Here is a 21,014-nt window from a genome sequence, read left to right as displayed (position 1 = left end):
ACCACCGCTATTGGTCTGACACTAACCCACATTGGATGGATCACCCCAAGACTGTTGGAACAACAAAAGTGATGGTTTGGTGTGGTATATGGAGTACAACGATAGTGGGTCCATTCTTCATCAATGGAAACCTCAAGGCCACTGGATATTTGAAATTGCTACATGATGATGTGTTTCCCTCTTTGTGCACTGAAGCTGGCACGTTCCCTGAGTTTTTCCAGCAAGATGGTGCACCACCACATTATGGGTGCCAGGTCCGAGCATTCCTAGATGAACAGTTTCTTGGGAAGTGGATTGGTCATCGTGGGCCAGTTGAATGGCCCCCAAGGTCTCCCGATCTGACCCCCTTAGACTTTTATCTTTGGGGTCATCTGAAGGCAATTGTCTATGGTGTGAAGATACGAGATGTGCAGCACCTGAAACTACAGATACTGGATGCCTGTGCTGGCATTTCTCCTGCAGTGTTGCTATCAGTGTGTGAAGAGTGGGAGAAGAGGGTTGCATTGACAATCCAACACAATGGGCAGCACACTGAACACATTTTATAAGTGGTCAGAAACTTGTAAATAACTCATGAAAGAATAAAGTTACGTTGAAACCAAGCACACCATTGTTTTTCTTGTGACATTACCAATAAGTTTGATGTGTCACATGGCCCTCTTCCTATTGAAAAAACAAAATTTGTATCCAAGATGGCCGATGTGGTCACCACCCATCTTGAGGAGTTTGCCCCCCACATGTACAAATGTGCCACAAACAGGACTTTAATATCACCAACCATTCCCATTTTATTACGGTGTATCCATATAAATGGCCCACCCTGTAGATCAAAGCTAGCACAAAACTGAGTACGTATTAGCTCAGTATTAGTTGTTAGATCACTTGATGATGGGATAATGGTTCAGAAAACTAGATATTTTTTACATTTTTCAACAGTAACACATATTCGGTTGTGCTAAAGCTCCCTCAGTGCTTCAGACAGATTCTGCTATATTCTTCCCTAAACTTTACAAAGTGTAAATGTTTTAAATGTCACATGCACTTATTCAGTGCCGTACAAAGCGAGAAAAATGCAATATGACAACTTGGAAAAGTGTTATTTGCCACTGTGATCAGTTTAAAGACAGATCCTGTTATTAAATAACATTAGCCTGTCTTAGCAATATATTTGTAACAGTGCAAAGAGCTGCTTTTTGCTCCATGAAATATTATGACAATCCACACTACACCAATCAGTTGTCTTGACACCCACAAATTTGTCTTCCATAAAATATGATTAGATTATTATTCAGCAGTAGCAGTATGCACTGATTAAAACTGTCTAGACATTAAAATAGCAGCTAATAACTCAAAAAAGGCAACATCACTTTTGTCAAAAATAAATAAAATACAAACTCGCCGTCACGTTCTTTATGCAAACACAACCTGTTGCTAAAACCACACTCTGAATGACTTTCTAAAAGAGTTGCCATAGCAACTCCACAATGGTAACAAAGTAATTCTGAGTTGGGTATTACAGTTAGGGGTAATGTGGACCCCAACACAAAAAGAAGAGCTGAAAGCTACATTACTGCCGTTTTGTATCATCTCTGTTCAGGTTTTACATCAAGGTGATATTACGCAATCTGTTTCCTAGGGCTGTTCTTTTCTCAGCCTCCTTTGTGCTTATTATGGCAAACTTTTCTCAGTGTTTTTGTTCCCTTAAGGTTAGCCATGAGCAAAGTGGCTTTGCTTGATGCTAAGTGTTCTCCTTCTGGAAATATACTGATGTGTTGGCAAGCAAAATGTAATTTTAGATTGTTTTGGAAATGAAAAGGCGAGATGAAGTCTATCAGAGTCTTAAAAGATTCCTGCAACCGTACTTTAACAGAGATTTGAACTTGAGTAGTGTAACTGTATGAATTAGGCACACACCAAGTGCAAAAGTCTGCACTCTTTCATATTTTTTTATCTCAACTGACTGTTGTGCAATCACAACTCTTTAATCAAAATACAATCTTGCCCCCCCCCCCCTCCCCACCCCAATCTTTGACTGTTCTTTGAATTTGATTTCTGAACACTTAGTCTCCCATCTAATCTTGCCACCATTCTAGCTTAGCTTGTGTTTGGGAAGGACATATACTTCTGCAATACTGCAGTAAGAACATGTTTTCGATGAGCCCCCCCCCCCCCCCCCCCCCATACATTTGTCTGTTCCTTTGCACACGGCAAGATAAGTAAATCCCTGCTGCCTTTTTCACTTCCTGTAACAATATCTAGAACATCTGTTTGAACACACCTCTCCACTAGCATCACAGGGTGACAGCTAAACCTTGTGGCTAAGTTGAACAGTGTGTGTGTTTGTTATAGAGCTTTCAAGGTGTGATAAAATGATATCAAGAAAAACAGGCTGCCCAAAAGGCATCCAGTGAGGTTTATGCTAACAGTAATAAAAGACTCAAATACTCACAACCAGGACAAGCTGGTATTAGGGCTGTCATTTGGACTGAAATATAAGGAGTAGCTGATGTTTAAGAGGTGAGGTGGCTTCTAAAGATGCAGAACTTATCCTGGATAGCTGATCAAATAAAGTATTGGACTTGGGAGTATTTTATTACTGTTATCATTCTCAGCTGTGCTTTTCCTAACCATGCCATTTTAGCTTTAGATGAAGGATTTTGGCCATGGTAGCTGAAATTTCTTGCACTTACTGGTGTTTTTTCTCAACACAGCTCCATGAACAGTCCCAGTGAAAAATAGGGTGGACACGGTTACCTCAGAAGAATGAATCATTAAAGACTTTGTAAAGCAATTGCTGAATAACTGCTCTTGACTATATAGGCTACAGTTCCTTTTTCAGAAAAATCCCTAACTCCACAAATGGTTGTTCTGTTCCATTCATTTAGCTCTATATTTTAGAGAATCAAAACTCATTCTGTAGCTAGGAACTGCCTTGCTTGAGGCCTTGCTTTCAAGACTCAAAGCAGATTAATGTTTTGTCATATTAATTTCCCAGATTGTGAAAACACTGTCAAATTTAGTCCTCTTTTACTCAAATTTGGAGGACGTAACTGCTGCATCCTTTTGATATCACCAAAACTCGCTAAATCTTTTCATAGTCAGTTAAACGAGGGATCACTTCAGAAGCTTTTATATGCTCATGGCCAAGGTTCTCATGGAAAAGGGTGGATTCTCCACTTTGAGTAAGGGATGAGTATATTGTATCTTCAACTTTGTGTGTGTGTGTGTGTGTGTGTGTGTGTGTGTGTGTGTGTGTGTGTGTGTGTGTGTGTGTGTGTGTGTGAAGTGGGGGAAGAGTGGAACTAAAAATGACACTGTCTGCAGTGATGTGAACACAGTCTCTTGTGGGCAGGTTATGCTGAAATAAGTTTTTTCCAAAGGGTGCCTGGGCCCATCCATAGAAATTCAGTGTAGCTCTATTACTCCTTCATATCAAAAAAAGAGAGGGGTGAGGTGGTTCAGATATCTGACTGACTACCCCCTTGTCACCTGCTAGATGAGATAGTTAAGGCATGACAACCTACCCTGGGGCATACCCGGGACATTGTAGAGAGACTAAATCTCCGAGTTGAGTCACCTCATGTCCTCTTGGAAGAGTTGAATAAGGTGGGTAGAGGTAAAGGTAGAGTGAAGTTGAGGCATCAGTGCTTAGATTGCAGTGCCCCACTTTCTGGACCGAGATAAGAAGCAGAAAATAGATGGATAGATGGACAGATGTTGGGATTCTCTCAGTATATAGTCAGATAATTAATTATGCTGCATTCACGCACTCCACCTGACCTTAGTGGACATTGACACATGAAAAATTTACATTGTAGGTGTTGAAAATGATTTGCATTTCAGCCCACTGGTTACCTTTTCACAGGTTTGAAAAGGTATAAACTGACACTGAGTTTGATGGGTTATTTTCTATATGCCAGCAGAAGACAGCTTATTCCCCTGAGTAGACTGACAGAGACGTGATTGAAAGATGTGGAAACGTGAAGACGCGGAATTATTAATGAAAGCACTAGCTGATAATGTGAGCGTGTGCTGATTATTTTAGTGTTTGTATCCGTAGCTGATGCCTGTGTGCTATGCAAATTGGAGGGATTCTGTGCATGCATTATGAACATTTTCTGTTACTGCTCACACAAGTTTCAGCTGCAGATGGAATGAGATTTGTTGTGTGTGTGTGTGTGTGTGTGTGTTTGTATTTCCATTTTGCAGTTTTTTGTACATGTGAGTCATGAGTAATTCCCAGGACTAAAGTATCCTGGGAATTCCTGGGTTGAAATTTATCTTAGAAACTACACATGGCTGCACTGCCACTACTGTGTTTCCATCTTTAAATGTATTTTTAGGGCTTGTTTTTCCGTTTGTCTGTGTTTCTATAAAAATAAGTAGAATCAGTGATGCATGGCCCCATTATAGTTTGGGAAAATATAATCTTGGTGTGTCCCGGATTACTCCATTTCAAAAATGGATTACTGGCTTTCTATTATCATTTGTCCCTTTGTAACTCCCAGAATGTTAGATTACCTAATTTGTTCAATTTATAACAATGACAGTTTAATGTCACTTTTCTTTTCACATTATCACCCATTGTGTTATTTTTTTCGACCAGTATGTGGGCAAGTCTTGCATACTAATCAGTGTTGCCCTTCAAGCTATTGTCCATACACTCATTAACTGTGCATAAGATGTGAAATCAATGTGACACTGTTATATGAAGACACTTGGTTTCGCATGTTGGCTGTTGTCTCACTCCAAACAGCCATCATATCTCAGTAAAATAAACAACAACGAGGACAGCATTACCCGCGATTAATTATCCATGTAATCCTAACAACAATTAGTAGAAATAATGGGGGCATGGGAGGGACCAAGAAGTAGTCATGGGTAGGGTGGAAATCTCCATCCACCCAGGCATTTTTTAACTTATTATCAGAGTGGACCAATCCGATGTGAGGCACATTGTGGGGGAGTCTTAAAAAAAGCATTGTTTTAGAGGAATATTTTGCATCTAACTGGGTATAACATTAGTATCTCAAAAGTAAAGATGGGTCATCCATCTTTTTTAAGGTAGACTTGCATATTTCTGCAATGCTAAACCACTTACTGGCTCTATTACAGCAGCATGGCTTCATCAATGTTATCCCTCTGTAGTTATATGGGCAGAGCTCTAATTGTCCACAGCCACTCTTTTTTAATGTCTTCCATTTTCTACATTTATTAGCTCCTCAAATTTCTCCCTCCATCTTCTCAACACACTCTATTCATTTGTTAGCACATTTCCATCACTACCCATAATTATCCTAATCTTTCACATTCTTGTCCAACACTAGAACAGTTTCCAATGACACCCCTTTGGCCAACAGCACTGGAGGCGGTCTTTGATAACTGATTCAGAATCAAAATCTAATTCTTGAATGTTTGATTTTACACTGTGGATGCACTTCCCGACACAACCCTCCCCATTTATCTGGGCTTGCACTAGAAATAAGCTGCTGTCCTTTAGTCCCCTGTGGCTGGGTTCCTCTGCCGACACTTTCACTGTCAAGAATTTCCCATTCAGCAATTTTTACATGCACTTAATTTTAGTTTTGTATCAGGCTGAGCAGATGTTTTTTCTTCTTCTTTTTTTCCCCATGCAAACACTGTTGGTTTGCAATATGCTGTAGTTATGTCATGCACTATGAATATAGCTAACAATTTAAGTAATGTTTATTGTATCATACTGAATTTCAGATGGCACAAATGCGTTTCTTTGTTTGTGTGTTCGCATAGGACAGAATGTATTTGTGTGTTCCTATAAAGTGGTCATCTAAACAAGGTGGTGTGCTGAATGTGTCAATTTAGAAAATGCCTTTTAAATTCAGATCTTTCTTCCCTGCTGAGCAATTCAAATGGGTCACAATGCAATGTCCTCATACTTTTATGATATAGTTGGCAAATGCTATTTCAATGCAGCTGCAGGTGCTTTGAAAGCATTTTCTAAATGCTTTGGGAATGTTTCTTAAATGGAACCATTGTGTCTACAAAAGCCATTTTAGTCCATTATGTCTCTGAAGAGCAGACAGGAAAATGATGAACTAATTCCTTTACATACAGATACAAAAAATCAGACAATCATATGTCATTTCTTTAAAAGAAAATATCTTTGTAAATGATTTCTGAAATAGTGCTTAATAAACATTAAATATGGTGGAGGAAAGGGAACTACTGCCAATGAGAGCATGAAACTAGAGGAGTGCATTGGGAGAAAGTGATTGCAAAGCTAAAAGCGTGCTTTATTAAACAAAGCAAGTCCAGTGGGTGATAAATAATCCAAAGAGAAAGAGCAAGAGAGCAATGGACTGCTCACAGTCCATTGAAAAACTAAGTCTACCTCATGATTCAGTGGCTTGTAGAACCACCTTTACCATCAATAAATTCTAAGTAATTGTTTTCTATATGACTAGCAGTTTCTCACATCATTGTGGCGCACCTTTGGCCCACTCTTCTTTACAACATTGCTTCAGTTTATTGAGGTTTTGTAAGCATTTGTATGTGCGACTCTCTTAAAATCACACTATAGCATTTTTACTTGGTATGGACTTTTTTCAGCAATTCTGTTGGAGATTTGTTGCTGTGCTGTTGAATTAACCAGTGTTGGATGGATGGCCTCACATTTGACTCTTGGATGCTTTGGAGTTATTGGTCAACTAAATGACTGCAAGCTGGAAAACAAGCCCAAGTCATTACCCCTTCACCACTGTGCTTGATAGTTGGTAAGAGTTTGTGCTTATATGCTCTTTGATTTTTTTCCAGGTGTGGTCCTGTGAATTATGGCCAAACATCTCCACTTTATTCTCTGTCTGAAGGACATTGGTCTTCATTTACTAATATCTATGTGGAAACTTTCTTACTCGAACGAGTTTGCATGCAACTTCACTGTCAGGTTTATGATATGGCTAATGGCGTTGGCTGATTTTGTTCTTAGCACCATGTGTATGTTAGTAAAACAGACCATTGTAAATCAGCAGGCTCATGCTTGCTGCCTGCAATATGCATACTATTTTATACTGTTTTATAAAGTCACAATGAAGTTGTAAGCTCAAAGCCTGCAAGTTTAAGGCAAAAAGACGGAGTAAGTCAGAGTCTAAAAACTTAAATGATAGTGTCTGACTTCCAAAGCTAGAAATGTGTTGACCTTTTTTATTTTTAAAAGGTAAGCAAAAATAAGTTTGGAATCAAAGTTGATATGAGTAAAGATTAACAGACTACAAGAAAAAGAAGAAAACTGGTGGAGGAAAATGAGCATATGATCAGCTAGTTTGAGATGAGAAATTCACTGCAATGAAAAAGGACATTTATAAAAATTCCAGATTTTTCCAGCAGACATGGGCTAGTGCCAAGAAAATAAACCGTAATCGACGACATCGAGCAATAACAGAAGGAACTTTGAATGAAAGATAAAAGCACGGTGGTTAGCACTGTTGCCGCACAGCAAGAAGGTCCTGAGTTCAATTCCAACATCAGGCCAGGGTCTTTCTGTGTGGAGTTTGCATGTTCTCCCCGTGTTTGTGTGGGTTCTCTCCGGGTACTCCGGCTTCCTCCCACCATCCAAAGACATGCAGCTTGTGAGGATAGGTTAATTGGAAAATCCAAATTGCCACTAGGTGTGAATGTGCGAGTGAATGTGAGCACGAATGGTTGTCTGTTCCTGTGTGTTGGCCCTGCGACAGACTGGCGACCTGTCCAGGGTGTACCCCGCCTCTCGCCCTATGACTGCTGGGATAGGCTCCAGCGCCCCCTGCGACCCTGAAAAGGAGAAGCGGAAGCGAATGGATGGATGGAGATAAGGAATACTGCATTGGGTTTAAATTAAAAGGTTAAAACCACACCTTTCCCCTTTTTTCCCCTCAAATTTACAGTTAATTTTTTTTTCATTAAAAAAACTGGAAAACTGTGAAGGAAATAATAATATTCAATAATGATAATAATAATAAATTAGTAGTTGTAGTAGTAGTTATAATCATTTTAAAGACTTGTGTTTTGATTTTCTAAGACTGCCAGATCCTCATGTGTCCGTGCAAATGCCAAGAGACACGGCCACATTTGTTCTTAAGTATGAATGAATTCAGTTAAGAAAACATCATGTATTTGTGCATGGAACTTTTTGTATGCATTACTTATGCCCAGATTTGTGATTAGTAAATTAAATCTCACTGCTCATCTTAGTTAGAGGGCTGTAGTTGGATGTTTGTTCAGATGCAGCTTTTGCAAACCTAAGCTCTGGTGACATGTTCTTTCAAAAAAGACAAGGCTTCTGAACAAGCCTTTTTTAAATGGTACAATCATGAAATTTAACATGCTAACTAAGGCCATGTAGCAAAAAAAGCAACTTCTGCTTTTTTAAAAGACCTCACATTTGGTGATAATCTACGGAAGCGTAGAGCTGCCACCCAGGCAAAAGAAAAATAGAAGTATGTCACGTTATAACGTGAAAAGTTTCTTGTTCTAACAAGATACTTTTCATGTTTGTACAATATAATATTTATATTGTACGAACGTGATAATTATGTATATTGTAATAACGTGATATTATGTTGTTCAAATGTGAAAAGTATCTTGTTAGAACAAGAAACTTATCACGTTATAACGTGACATACTTCTATTTTTCTTTTGCCTGGGTGGCAGCTCTACGCTTCCGTAATAATCAGTTAATCAGGTGCATTGGATTAGCAGCACGTGGATGCTGTTTACCCTCTTTATTGCCCTGTAAGTAGTAAGAGTGTACTTATTTTTTCACATGACTGAAACTTAATTTAAATTTTCAAAAAAAAAAAAACATCCTCCTAAAAATGCAACCTTTCAACCTTAACAAACTATAATACAATATATATAATAAATCATTTTTAGATATAATTTTTACTTTTTGGCAGCCTCAAGTGGCAGTTTGAGGAACTGCAGGTTTTGGTTGCTACGTCATTAGCTTCATTTTTCAGGTTACTGCTTGGAATGCACAAAATCGTGCAAGAGCGGGCATATGAGCATTGCTGTAGCCACAGTGAGCGAGCCACATAGGCTATGACCACTTACATTTCTTGTTCGGTTATGACTGATTGAAACTCTTCTTTCACGGAGGAAAGAGGAAGGCGGAATGACAAACATCTGCTGTAACTGTACATATTACAGTGAAAGCAGGATGGTTTCTAACAAGCTCAGCCACCAACAGGTTATTTATGTTCTATGCAACACACCATAGATACAGTCTTACCTGAGTGACTAATGCACACACTCATACCCTTGTACACACAAACCAATAGTTAGGTCAAGCATAAGGTGACCCAGCTAAGCAATGGGATGAAATTACAGTTCTTACATAGCCCTTGGCCCTGTGCCTGGTCAAAGTGATTGTCCCTGACACTGTGTAGTTGTGCCCACTTGTGTGTGTCTATAAGGGGAACGCAAGATTGTTTGCGAGAGTTCTCGAAAAGTGGGAGTGATTCACCTGCATTGAATATCAAGTAAATGAATTATTTTTCCACAGAGGAGAGAAAAAGGAGATGGTGAAATTAATCTGAGGAGCCAGCTGTCTTTGTACCCCATGCACTTTGCTGATGATGTATTCTCCCGTCGGAAAAGAGGACGAGATGAGTAAGTGAAAGCTTCGGTCTTAATGTTCACAATGACGCGATTTGCAGCGAGGATGTTTATTCAGAAGGGCAGCAGGTCAAATCAACTCACTTCCCTCGGGTAATTATGTTTGAATTGGTTTAAAAGTGAACGGATTCTCCTTTGTCTAATAAGAGCAGTAGTCTCTTAACCTTACTGCGATTGAAATGTTGGTCATCTTTGGAGATTTTTCTGGAGAAGCACCTAAACTTTTAAATTCAAAGTGTACGGAGCCCCGCAGGGGACATGGGAGAAAAAAAAATTAAGACGGACTTTTGCGAGATCTCGCAAAAGATCCCGCTCCTTTTGATAGCGTTTCAGTTGAAGGGTGCGTACGGAGCCCCTGTAGGTGCAGACATGGAGGAGGATTTAGAACATTTCTTGCGGTCAAGAGAGGTCCCACACGACGACATCATGCACATGCAACAAGACAAAGTACGTATAAACAACAAAGCATTAAACACCGCGGTTCAAAAGGCGAGTAACTTGTTGAAAAACCTAGGTCGTATATGCAGGCCTTTAATGTTAATTCTTGTAAATATGTTCAGGTTCATTAAACATAACTGTTAAGTGCACATATGTTTTGAAATTTCAAATCGTGTCCAAATTCATGGGCTGCATCCTCCCGAGGACTCGGGCTTCGTGGTCTACGTGGGGCGGGTCCTCAGAAGTAGGCCGGAGGTAAACGGCTGGGGAAATTGGACGGTCTAGCCTTCTGATTAGCGTCACCACTGCGTTGGTGGAGTTTATTAAACTCGTCCGTCTGCTCCTTTCTATCTAATGCTGGGCTCACACTGTGCGATTTTTACAGTCGCGCGATTCAGCTCCTGCTCAAACTGTACATTGACTCGCAGGGGTTAGAAGTTCGTAGGTCACGATGCAGGGTCTCACACTATACGACCCGATGCTCTGATGCGACCGAGTGCTCACACTGTGCGTCTATAAAATGAAGGTTATAACAGAAATTCTGTCGCTCGCTCTCCCTCTCTGTCTTTCACTCACACAGACACGCACACCACCGCCATCAACTTTGCTAAATTGCTACAAACAGGTTTGAAATCCTCACGACCAAGCGATTGATGATCGGGAGCTGGTCGTGAGGTGTTAATCGCTTCTCGTTACCCCAGGTATACTATACGATGCACGACGACGGCCAAAATCGGGCCATCGCAAAAACAGTCGCACGACTCAAAAATCGGCTCAAAATGGGCCAAAAATCGCACAGTGTGAGCCCAGCATAAGCGGTGTAAAAACCAAGAAGGAACCCACCCAGGGGATTAATAAAGTTTTATTTTATCTAATTTAATCTAATAACTTTAATCTCAGCCAAACCGGTTTACTCACGAACAAATAAAACACTGAAAAAAGCCAAACATTAACATTTTTAGGTTGTCTAAGTGTTTTATATATTACGTTTAGCCTGAGTTGCAAAAGTCCGAGGTGAGCTGAAAATGATGTGCCGGGAGTTGTGCCGTTCTCCTGGTATATGTTAATTTTGTTCTGGTTGTATACATGTTCTGTATACTGTTTCTTAATAAAGTTTAATAATTAAAAAAAAAAATTCGGTGAAAAGGAGGACGCATTTGTCCGCTGCATTCGGAGGAGTCTACGAATTTAAAATAGAATCTTTGTAGAGATTGCCATAATTGTTGTACATTTCTGTGCAAATAAAAAAAAAAACTAGTACGGATTTTGGATAGCCTTCGGCGCATCGCTGTGACGTAATCGGTCTACAAAAGCGTCCTCAGGAGGATGCAGCCCATGAATTTGGATAATGTGATAAATAAAGTTAAAAGAAAAAGAGGTTGCAGCCCATGAATTTGGATGTTGTTATCTGGCTGTGCCATTACCATGGTAACATGGACACCATAGCACAAAATACTTGGTGGAACTTACCTTATACCTTACTAGCAAAATATTTTTTAGTAACGTAGTATATAAATATCTACTACTATTACTCTACTAATACTAACAGAGCAACAGTAAGGTAATAAGACACAAGTTGTCAGAGTAACTTTTGATAATGATCATGAACAGTGATTAAGAACTCTATTTCTAATACAGTTAGTATTCCATGTGTGCTAATGTGGCTTCCTAGAATAAAAGTATATTAATAGCATTTCTCTAATGTTTTATGTCTGCAGGTGGATAAGGCAGTGCTGTCCGTCATGACTGATGTACAAATGGCAAAATACATAAGGACATATGGTGACAGAGTAGCTGTCCAGTCCTTCTGTCAACAAACTAAGTACAGCACAGATAAAGAGACTCTTCTGCAGAACCTAAGAGATAAAATTGCGGCACGGAAAGTAAGATCAAAAACCAAAGGAGTGCTGTGTGGTTCATCAGGTGTGTTCCACAAGCAAGGTGAAGGGATGGCAAGACAGAGAAATACTGCAGGAGAGAAGACCTGCAGAAAAATAGAAATCGGATGGCTTCATTTAAGCAGTAATGAATACCGTCAAGTGAGAACCAGAAATGGTGGAGGAACAAGACATGCAACTGTGGAAAAAACTACAACTGTAGCTAAGATTTTGGAAATGGGAAAGGACCTGTTTTTTCCAGATGGGTACTCGCCAAAAGGGAGAGTTGAAGACTTTGTCATTGATGTCTGTGATTTTAAAAGAAATCCGATTGCTTTAGATGACACTGTTGGCAAACTTTATGAACAAACCAGACAGATGATTTTGTCCCAGATCTACTTGACCATGGGGATTCATCTGACAGTGACACTGGCAAACAGGTTTGTTAAAATAAGAAAGTTATTATTACAAATAATGATCACTTTAAAGTTACTGTATTTTGTTGTGTTTATTAGTGCTTGGTGGTAACATGCGACATGTTCTAATTTTGTTGTACTATTGTACTAGGTATGACTGTGCAACGGCAATAAAGAGTTGTCTTATTCAAGTGCTTTATGTACATCTACGAATATTTGCACTTCTGTAGGATGAAATTATTCAAGGAATTTGTTGTTGACTTGTGTGGTAAGGTACATTTAATACATCTGTGAAAGACTTACAGCTTTGTATTCATTAACATGTACTAAATGACTGGCTGCTGAAAAAATAATTGAGTTATTTTCGTTTGTTTCTTGTGTTTGTTTTCTGGTTCACAGATTCACAATTTCCAGATGGAACACAATCCAAAAAAACTGAAATCACTCTGCGAGGCAGTGACAACACAAAGTCAAGGAAAATCACATCATATGCATTCAACCCCAACAGACATTAAAAACACTGTTGTGGGACAGCAGCAGCAGACTGACTCAAGTGATCATGATTTCCCTGACCACTGCTCTGAAATTATTGATCTGACCAGTATAGTTCCTAACAAATCCTTCAAACTAGAGTCCCGGGAGAAACTTCCAGAAGATTTGGAATTTCGTTTTCCAGACACAGACGAAGTGGATACGGTTCTATGGAATCCTGAAGAGGATCTTGTCAGAGCAGATGGTGATGACACAGTCGTGATAACCCTGAATTATGTCAACAGTGAGGATCTCAGACAGGTAAGACCATGGACAGTTGTGGTTGATATGGTTTATGTAAGTGTTACAAAATATGGAAATTTATTAATAATCAAATTCAATAACTTGCATAGTTCTGATTTTAAAAAAAAGCTGATCATGCATTCCTGCTTGGACAAAATTTAAGCATGTATGTTATTTTCTGTAATATTATTCTTTTGGATCTTAAAAGAAATAACCTACAGTACTGTGAAACACTTGCTCAATTTCTATTAATCAGAATTCATCTCTTGTTTGTTTAAAACTTGATTTTGTTGCAGCAATAATACAACATTTTAAGTAGTAAGAAGTACATAAAGATCTGATAAAAACCTGTGGAATTCCACTGTAATATGTCTTTTTACTCTTGTAAGTGAGACATGTAGGCTAAAAATAAAGAGGTGTATCTTTTTTCTATTTCTTAAGACCTATTGACATATTTTGCAGACTTTTTAAGAACATTCATGATTTAGAATAGGCCAAGGTAGAAGATTGAAGAAGAGTCTTCTAATCTTGAAGGGTTAAGGTGTCTGTTGTCAGTTAATGCAATACTTCCTTCTCAGAATGCCGACACAAATGGATTACCTATGGATGGTTTCCTGCTACCATTGTCTTCAGCTAATGGCTTGCCCACACCCCATATGCAGTCAATACAGGAGGAAGCACCCCAGATTACACAGGTAAGATGGATCAATTCGGGCAACCGTAAACACCTATCTTTACATACTGTAGAGATGCCAAAATTTCATGCTATTTTCTGAGGATATGGCAGTTTGTGGGTCCATTTGAATTAAAAGGATATTGTCAGTTGAGAGACAATTCCAGTGTTTAACATTAAGATAAGATTAAACAGGAAATTTAGTCTTGAAATTAAATTATTTACATAACACAGCAGTGAGACATTGTTTTGGTGTCACTATTGTGTTCTCTACCTTTTTTGCACAGAAGTGAGTCTTCTCATACATGTAAAGAACACTTGTATAATTTTCTGTGAGGCATACGAGGACATCCATCAGGCCAAAATGTGAATGTTATACATAAATTGTCAGTGCAACCATGGTTTGGGAATGTACAGCCCACTAAAATTAGACAAATAAATTTCAAACTTTTTCAGAACATTGATATTGTGTAATCTGTACAATTCATTTGCATTTCTTATGGAATGTGCATGTTTTGTCTTTTACTCAGGACCATGGACTGAATTTCATCGCACAAGGTTTGCCTTTAGATTCAAGCAACCAACTTTCCCCATCAAATTCAGGAGACCCACAGAGCCCCCTACATGTATCAATTCGCAGGATAAAAGTTGTTGATGATCTTTTGGCTGTATTTATGGACAGTAGCATTCTGAATGAGACTTTAAAGATGAACTTTGTAAATGAAAATGCTGTTGATGATGCTGGGGTGTCAAGGGAGGTTTACACTGCATTTTGGGAGCAATTTTTGGAACAGTGTGAAGGTGAAAATGAACGAGTTCCAAGGCTGAGACCAGACTTTAGTGAGGCTGAATGGCAAGCAGTTGGGCAGATATGGGTGAAAGGCTTACTAGACCATGGTGTCTTTCCAGTGAGGCTGTCAAAGGCTTTCATTTTAGCTTGCATCCACGGAATGGACTCAGTTGATGTAGACATTCTGATTGCATCGTTTCTCAACTATCTCCCTCCTTTTGAGAGATCAGCTGTTGAGAAGGCTCTCCAAGGCACAATGGATGAAAATGATGAAGAGGACCTGCTTGACCTTTTTACAAGGATGGGTTCCCACTTCCTGCCACCTAAGAACAACATGCAGCCTGCCATTGAAACAATGGCTCATAAGGCCATTCTCCAAGAGCCAAAGTATATAATGGATTGCTTCTCCACACCCATGGCACATCTGCAGCTGAAACTGGCAGACAAGGAAAGTGTGTTATCTCTGTATGAGACAAAGAAGGCCACAGGCAAAAGACTAGTGCAGCTATTTGAAACAACAAAATTGATGCTGTCTCACGGAGAACAGACAACCTTTAACCATCTTCAGCGTTATGTTAAAAACGCTGATGAAACCAAAGCTGAAAAAATCCTGCGCTTCTGCACAGGATCTTCTGTGATATGTGTTGACAAAATTTTGGTGTGCTTTAATGCTGAAACTGGGCTCAACAGAAGGCCTGTTGCTCACACCTGTGGAGCTACCCTTGAAGTGCCATGCACTTACAGTTCTTATCCTGAATTTCGCACAGAGTTCGACAATGTCCTTTCCAGCAATTACTTTGAAATGGACATCATTTGAACTTGATGAGTGTACTAATGGTTACAGCTGTAATTGTTATATGTATGATTATCCTTGAGTTCATAAATTCTGTCTTGTTTCATTTCTCATTGAAGCATTTGATATATTCAGCTGTATAATAAGCAGTCACAAATTTAATTTTCTGATGGTTTAGTTGTATGTTAGCTCAGATTTCACAAGGACTCTTTATTGTTTAAAATTCTTTGAAAATGACCGCATCTTTAACTTCTGTTGAAAACAAGGTTTGTGTTTAGCGTTAGAGGGACAGATCACATCAAAATCTGCTGTACACATTGTCATTGTTTCCTTTTACTCCTGCCATCAGCCAGAATAAAGGCTCGCTTTTGTTTTAAGTTCAGTGTCCTCTCTCTCTCCTTGTCTGCTTTTGGGTACATTCTCTCAACACACCTGCATACCCCACAGTGACACACATTGGCTTGCTGTTTATCCATCTAGAATGTTTTGTCGTGAGTTGCCTAGTTTTGGGAGATATTAGCTGTAGAGATCTCTTCCTTGTTGAAAAACTACATGAAGCTACATAAGGTCTACATAAAGACATTGCTACTAAGCATTAAGTACCATGTGAAACGAGAAGGGTAGGCTTGTACAGTCAATATCTCTAAAATTGGGCAACTCACACTAAAACAATGTGGATTAACGAATACTACAGCTAGCGAACAGAAAAATGTGTAAATTTGATTTTAGGGTGAAAGGTCCATTAATATTAGTAAAGAATGTCACTATGGTTGCGAAAAAAGTTATTGAAAGTTAATGATAAGATCCTGTTTCCAAATTCTTAAAGCTGATGTGGCCTATAAACATCATCTTGTAACAATAAGTCCTATTTTCCCTTGATTAGCTTCTGAAATGTTTACTAGTTGTTTTGTTAAAAAGCATATTGCCATCACAAGTTATCTTTTTTGAAAGGACTTTGCCATAATGTGACATACAGATGATTCACAATTCTTTATACTGTCTTATATAATTACAAATTCCCAAGCAATGATTATCAGATTTAACAGTTTCTTGGATAAACAAGATTGTAGGCCAGGATTTCTAATTAGATCAAATAGTATATATGGTTAATTATAAAATATTGCTATATTTTTGACAGATTATGCACTTCTGTCTACCCTTCTCTGAAATTAAAGTGCCTGGGAACACAGGCAGTCAATACACAGATGTTGTCGATATGCTTTTGTCATTTGCAATTTTTTAGTTGTCTGTACTACATAGTCCAAAAAAAAAATTAGAAATTGATTAGATTTCAGTTTATTTATCCGGTAGTTCAACAACACATATCATCCTTTCAGAAGTGGTGAGTTTTGCAAAAATAGCATTCGAATGAAATTGCTGTTCATCAACAGAACAGGTGGGTGCAAAGAATTTGTTATTCAGCTGATAAAATAAGCTTCAGATAAATTCAGTGACCAAAAAAGAATGTTTATATCTATTAGAAATTCTAAGAGTTCAAAAGGTCTCGATTTAGTTCTTTATTTTTTCAGTTTTGTTTAACCAACATTAAAAAACTAAAGCTCGTCTGGAATCAGAATAAATAGTTAAAAAAAAATAGCAAAAATGACATGAAATAATTATATTTTTAGACAGAGAAACTTGAGTTTAGAAAAATGCCAAGGTGCCCCCCCTCAGATTATGATGCCCCTTAGTACCATTTCATGTAGCTTGCCAGTGTGACAGTTGGTGTTATAATATATATAAAGCAACAAGGCATAATAGAATATCTCTTCGATTTTAAACTGTATTCTAGCCAACATAAACAACTAAACATTCCCATCATTAACAAATAGAGATGGTGTAAATAAATACCAACTCACCATTTAAAAGTTATTACAAAATACTCAACATAAACCACCATTATCTGAGTAAACACTGTACATTAAAACTCCTAACACATTAAATTAAGACGTGTCTTATGTTTTGATCCATGTATCAAGCCAAATGACAGTTAAAGTAATTCGAAGTAATACACATAGACATAGAACTTGATAACATTTGACAGAACATTACAATGTTTTTCTGCTAAAGAACACTCAGAATATCATTAACAGGCAGAGACTCCCCTTTATACTTTAGTTCACTGACCCTCCTGGAACACAACAATAAATATTTCTATATAAGATATTCTCATAAACGACTGTGTACTAGAAAGCTTACAGTTTACAGTCTGTTTAATATCCAGAAGTTAGCTTTCTCACATATAGCACAGGTCAATTTTGAGAAATGTTCTCTGCTGCAGTGTATGCAATTTACACTAATGCCATGATGTTCTCTCTTAAATGCATGTACAAGTTCACAGCCTGATATGGGTCTGTTGGTGGAGTCAGATGGGACTCAGTCATGATGATATTGCACAGTTCATATACATCGGGGTCACATGGTTTGGTCAGTCGAAAAACACACTCAGTTTTACACATTTCAACATCTTCTTCTTCAGTGGGGCAAAGGAAGTCTCTTGTCCCGTAGAGCTCAGGTAATGGATACATTACATTAGGTCGACCACTGGGGATATTGATGTTTGTTGATGGCCTGATGGAGTGTGTATTCCAAACCTGTGCAGTGTCATCCAGCTCATCCTGTTAAAAAGAATACAGAAATTTAAGAAATGTGATCGCATGTACGTATATACATATACGCAGATCACGATGAGACAACTCACTCACTGAGAGGAAGGTTTCTTTTATTTATGCAATTTATTATTTTTAAACAATCATGCGAATTTTTGTAATCATGTACTTTACCTAATGTCATCTGTACAAGTGTTTCACACACTAACTACAGTTACTGTTATGCTGTGATATCTTACATTAGTACTATTAGTCTTATTACTACCTGCTTGTCTCATCTACTCCCCTCATAATAATCAATTTGTTTTATGTCACTGATCATTGTATTTTGTATTTGTAAGTTATTTGGATATTCCAATCTAAATAATTCCAAATTGTAAATAGTTAATATTATAGATAAGAAATTTTCATATGCCATGTCAACATCTTCAACATAGATGTTACCAGTGTTGGGAAGGTTACTTTTAAAATGTATTCCATTACAGAATACATGACCCGAAATGTATTCTGTAACGTATTCCGCTACGTTACTCAATGAGAGTAACATATTCTGAATACTTTGGATTACTTAATATATTATCATGCTGTTTACAACTACGTGAATGTACTATTGTTGTGATTTATTACTGTTACTGAAGGTCCGTGGCTCCGAACCATAATAAAGGGACCTCTGGCTAATACGGTGGGTTCTGTGTCGGGTCGTAGCCAAAAAATAGCTTTACTTTGTTGTCTGGGTCAACTTTGCTTGCGAGAGAGAGGCGTTGAAAGGCTGCTCCAACGGAACTTATTGTTTTTGGAGGAAAACACGAACACGGTGTACAGTCGAGTCTTAATAGCTTACTTACGTCAGGCACTCTTCTTGGCTGCAGTGGTTATTATTATATTTACATGCTTCCAGCTCCCGTTTCTGCTCGATGACAGCTCGTACTTTTTTTTCTCCCTCCCTTGCTCACAGACACATCAGGGGTATGGCAGTCCATTCTCCCTGCAGCACGGACTACACTGCCTATGATGCTACATTCTTTAGAGCTATGCCTGTAGCATTCTGCCTATTAGCTTAGCACAACAACAACAAAAAGGCCTCTCTCACCCAGGAAACACGCAGAGAGAGAGAGCGTCACCCTGTAACCATGGCAACCGTAACGCTGCCGCCTGGAGCAACAGAACGTAGCTGTCAAACAAAACCCAAACAGTCCTGACCCGCCACAATATGAAACAGGAAAGTACCACGGTGTAATCCATTTATTTCAACAAAGTAACTGTATTCTAAATACCACCTTTTTAAACGGTAACTGTAACGGAATACAGTTACTCATATTTTGTATTTTAAATACGTAACGGCGGTACATGTATTCCGTTACTCTTCAACACTGGATGTTACTGTAGTCTTGGTTGTTGAGCTCTTCCTTAAGGCGGCCGATTGCTTAAGCCTAAATTATAGTATTTACACAATTTTTTATTTCATTTACTCCCTGCTCCTCTCAACCGCTTCTCCCTGTCTTGTCTCTTTCTTCCTGCAAGTCTCTCCATTTCCTAAACCTGGCACAGGTCTCATCTCTCACAGTACTTCGTGTATTACCTCTCTATCACTTCCTCAGTTTCTTTTATCTCTCACTCACACACGCATGCATCCATACACGCAACAAAACATATTTTATTAACTCACCTGGATGAGTCCCATGCAACAAAACTGAAGGAGGTTTTTGTCCAGAAACCCACCATCAAAGTACCCGTTGTCTCTGATGTCTGCAAATAAGGATAACCAGAACTCCAGACATTGGCTGCGAAGAAAACGCCACCAGTATTCAATCCTTTGATTGGCGGTACTTGCTCCCTCCAAGTAACCCTCAAGGATGTCGTTAGGAGCCACGGGCACAAGGAAACGCTGAAAGCCTCTAACATGGCCATTTTCAGTTCCAAGATCGCCCCTCACAACTCTAGGGCAGCCCTTTAAACGCTGCACCGCTTCTATGTAATACCCCCCGATCACTTTCGGATTACTATTTGTTGTGTACGCATTAAGCCAGATTATTTTTCTAGAGAAACCGTCAATATTACCATTGATACAGATGCCATATGGCTTCAGTTTGTCGTAGGAGTCCATGTGCCAGATGAAATTCGGCCCTTTTGAAAAATAGTTCCTTCGCCTGAAACGTCTTGCTTGCCTCAGTGCGACGCCTCGGGGATCCAGCTCCTTCAAAACCAAGCGCACATCCTCTTTCCTCACGCGTAGTCCATGTTCCCTGCATTTAGCGTACATCCATCGGTATCCGTGAAGCTGCCCAGAGTACTGCAATTGGTTGTCTATAAATTCAACCAAGACGGCCAGGTCAGAGTACGCTTTGTGGCGAGTGTGTCCCCTTGCGCTAAGAACTCTCTTCAGATGTCTTTCGCTTATATGAAAACTGTGTCTACTGCAAAGCACAGTTTTAATGTCTTTATAGTTTAGTCCAAGCTCAAAGTAAAAATCTATGAATCGCTCAAATGGGTGTGTGTCCTCCATCGCTGTGGTTGTTTCTAAAGTTTCAGTGCTGATTTGGAGGTGTATGGTATGGACTTTTGCGAGATCCCGAGTTTTTTTGTTTTGTTTTGTTTTGTTTTGTTTTTTTCCCCGAGTTTGTTTTGCGAGATCTCGCAAAAGTTTTGCGAGATCCCGAGTTAGTTTTGCGAGATCTCGCAAAAGTTTTGCGAGATCCCGAGTTAGTTTTGCGAGATCTCGCAAAAGTTTTGCGAGATCTCGCAAAAGTTTTGCGAGATCCCGAGTTTGTTTTGCGAGATCTCGCAAAACTTTTGCGAGATCCCGAGTTTGTTTTGCGAGATCTCGCAAAACTTTTGCGAGATCTCGCAAAAGTCCGTCTTAATTTTTTTTTCTCCCATGTCCCCTGCGGGGCTCCGTAAGTACCACTAAATTACTTAATGTTAACTACTTTGATTTAAGAAAATAAGGCAACATTTGAGTAGGACAATATTTCAATAATTCAGCACTTCAACTTGTTTTCATGCAGTGGCCCCTA

The 21,014-nt window shown here is 38.9% G+C and overlaps 3 protein-coding genes across 3 annotated transcripts; 2 read left to right on the top strand and 1 right to left on the bottom strand.

Annotated features, from left to right (window-relative positions):
• The first annotated feature begins 9,905 nt into the window (after positions 1-9,905).
• Positions 9,906-12,626, top strand: LOC146492062 (uncharacterized). Its single transcript, XM_085152247.1, has 3 exons — positions 9,906-10,077; positions 11,787-12,385; positions 12,513-12,626. The coding sequence occupies exons 1-3, from the start codon at positions 10,000-10,002 to the stop codon at positions 12,589-12,591; spliced, it is 756 nt and encodes a 251-aa protein (XP_085008373.1). The 5' UTR covers positions 9,906-9,999; the 3' UTR covers positions 12,592-12,626.
• Positions 12,627-12,771: 145 nt separating this feature from the next.
• Positions 12,772-15,768, top strand: LOC146492061 (uncharacterized). Its single transcript, XM_085152246.1, has 3 exons — positions 12,772-13,153; positions 13,714-13,830; positions 14,339-15,768. Exons 1-3 carry the CDS (start codon positions 12,776-12,778, stop codon positions 15,413-15,415), a joined length of 1,572 nt encoding a protein of 523 aa, XP_085008372.1. The 5' UTR covers positions 12,772-12,775; the 3' UTR covers positions 15,416-15,768.
• A 1,684-nt stretch (positions 15,769-17,452) lies between these two features.
• LOC146492060 (uncharacterized) lies at positions 17,453-20,583 on the bottom strand. Its single transcript, XM_085150266.1, has 2 exons — positions 19,667-20,583; positions 17,453-18,009 (listed from the first exon to the last, which is right to left on the bottom strand). Exons 1-2 carry the CDS (start codon positions 20,501-20,503, stop codon positions 17,683-17,685), a joined length of 1,164 nt encoding a protein of 387 aa, XP_085006392.1. The 5' UTR covers positions 20,504-20,583; the 3' UTR covers positions 17,453-17,682.
• Positions 20,584-21,014: the final 431 nt, after the last annotated feature.

Source organism: Neolamprologus multifasciatus, chromosome 23 (assembly GCF_963576455.1).
Source record: "Neolamprologus multifasciatus chromosome 23, fNeoMul1.2, whole genome shotgun sequence".
Lineage (NCBI taxonomy): Eukaryota > Metazoa > Chordata > Actinopteri > Cichliformes > Cichlidae > Neolamprologus > Neolamprologus multifasciatus.
Note: the sequence above shows the minus strand (reverse complement) of the source record. Positions and strands in the feature narration are given on the sequence as shown.

Bases quoted from the DNA above. Each gene is read 5' to 3' on its own strand.
- LOC146492062 (XM_085152247.1), top strand. From the start codon at position 10,000: ATGGAGGAGGATTTAGAACATTTCTTGCGGTCAAGAGAGGTCCCACAC. The intron at 10,078-11,786 runs GTACGTATAAAC...TTATGTCTGCAG, and splicing joins TGCACATGCAACAAGACAAA to GTGGATAAGGCAGTGCTGTC. The intron at 12,386-12,512 runs GTTTGTTAAAAT...CTATTGTACTAG, and splicing joins ACAGTGACACTGGCAAACAG to GTATGACTGTGCAACGGCAA.
- LOC146492060 (XM_085150266.1), bottom strand. From the start codon at position 20,503: ATGGAGGACACACACCCATTTGAGCGATTCATAGATTTTTACTTTGAG. The intron at 18,010-19,666 runs GTGAGTTAATAA...TCTTTTTAACAG, and splicing joins GTTGCATGGGACTCATCCAG to GATGAGCTGGATGACACTGC.
- LOC146492061 (XM_085152246.1), top strand. From the start codon at position 12,776: ATGGAACACAATCCAAAAAAACTGAAATCACTCTGCGAGGCAGTGACA. The intron at 13,154-13,713 runs GTAAGACCATGG...CTTCCTTCTCAG, and splicing joins ACAGTGAGGATCTCAGACAG to AATGCCGACACAAATGGATT. The intron at 13,831-14,338 runs GTAAGATGGATC...TCTTTTACTCAG, and splicing joins AAGCACCCCAGATTACACAG to GACCATGGACTGAATTTCAT.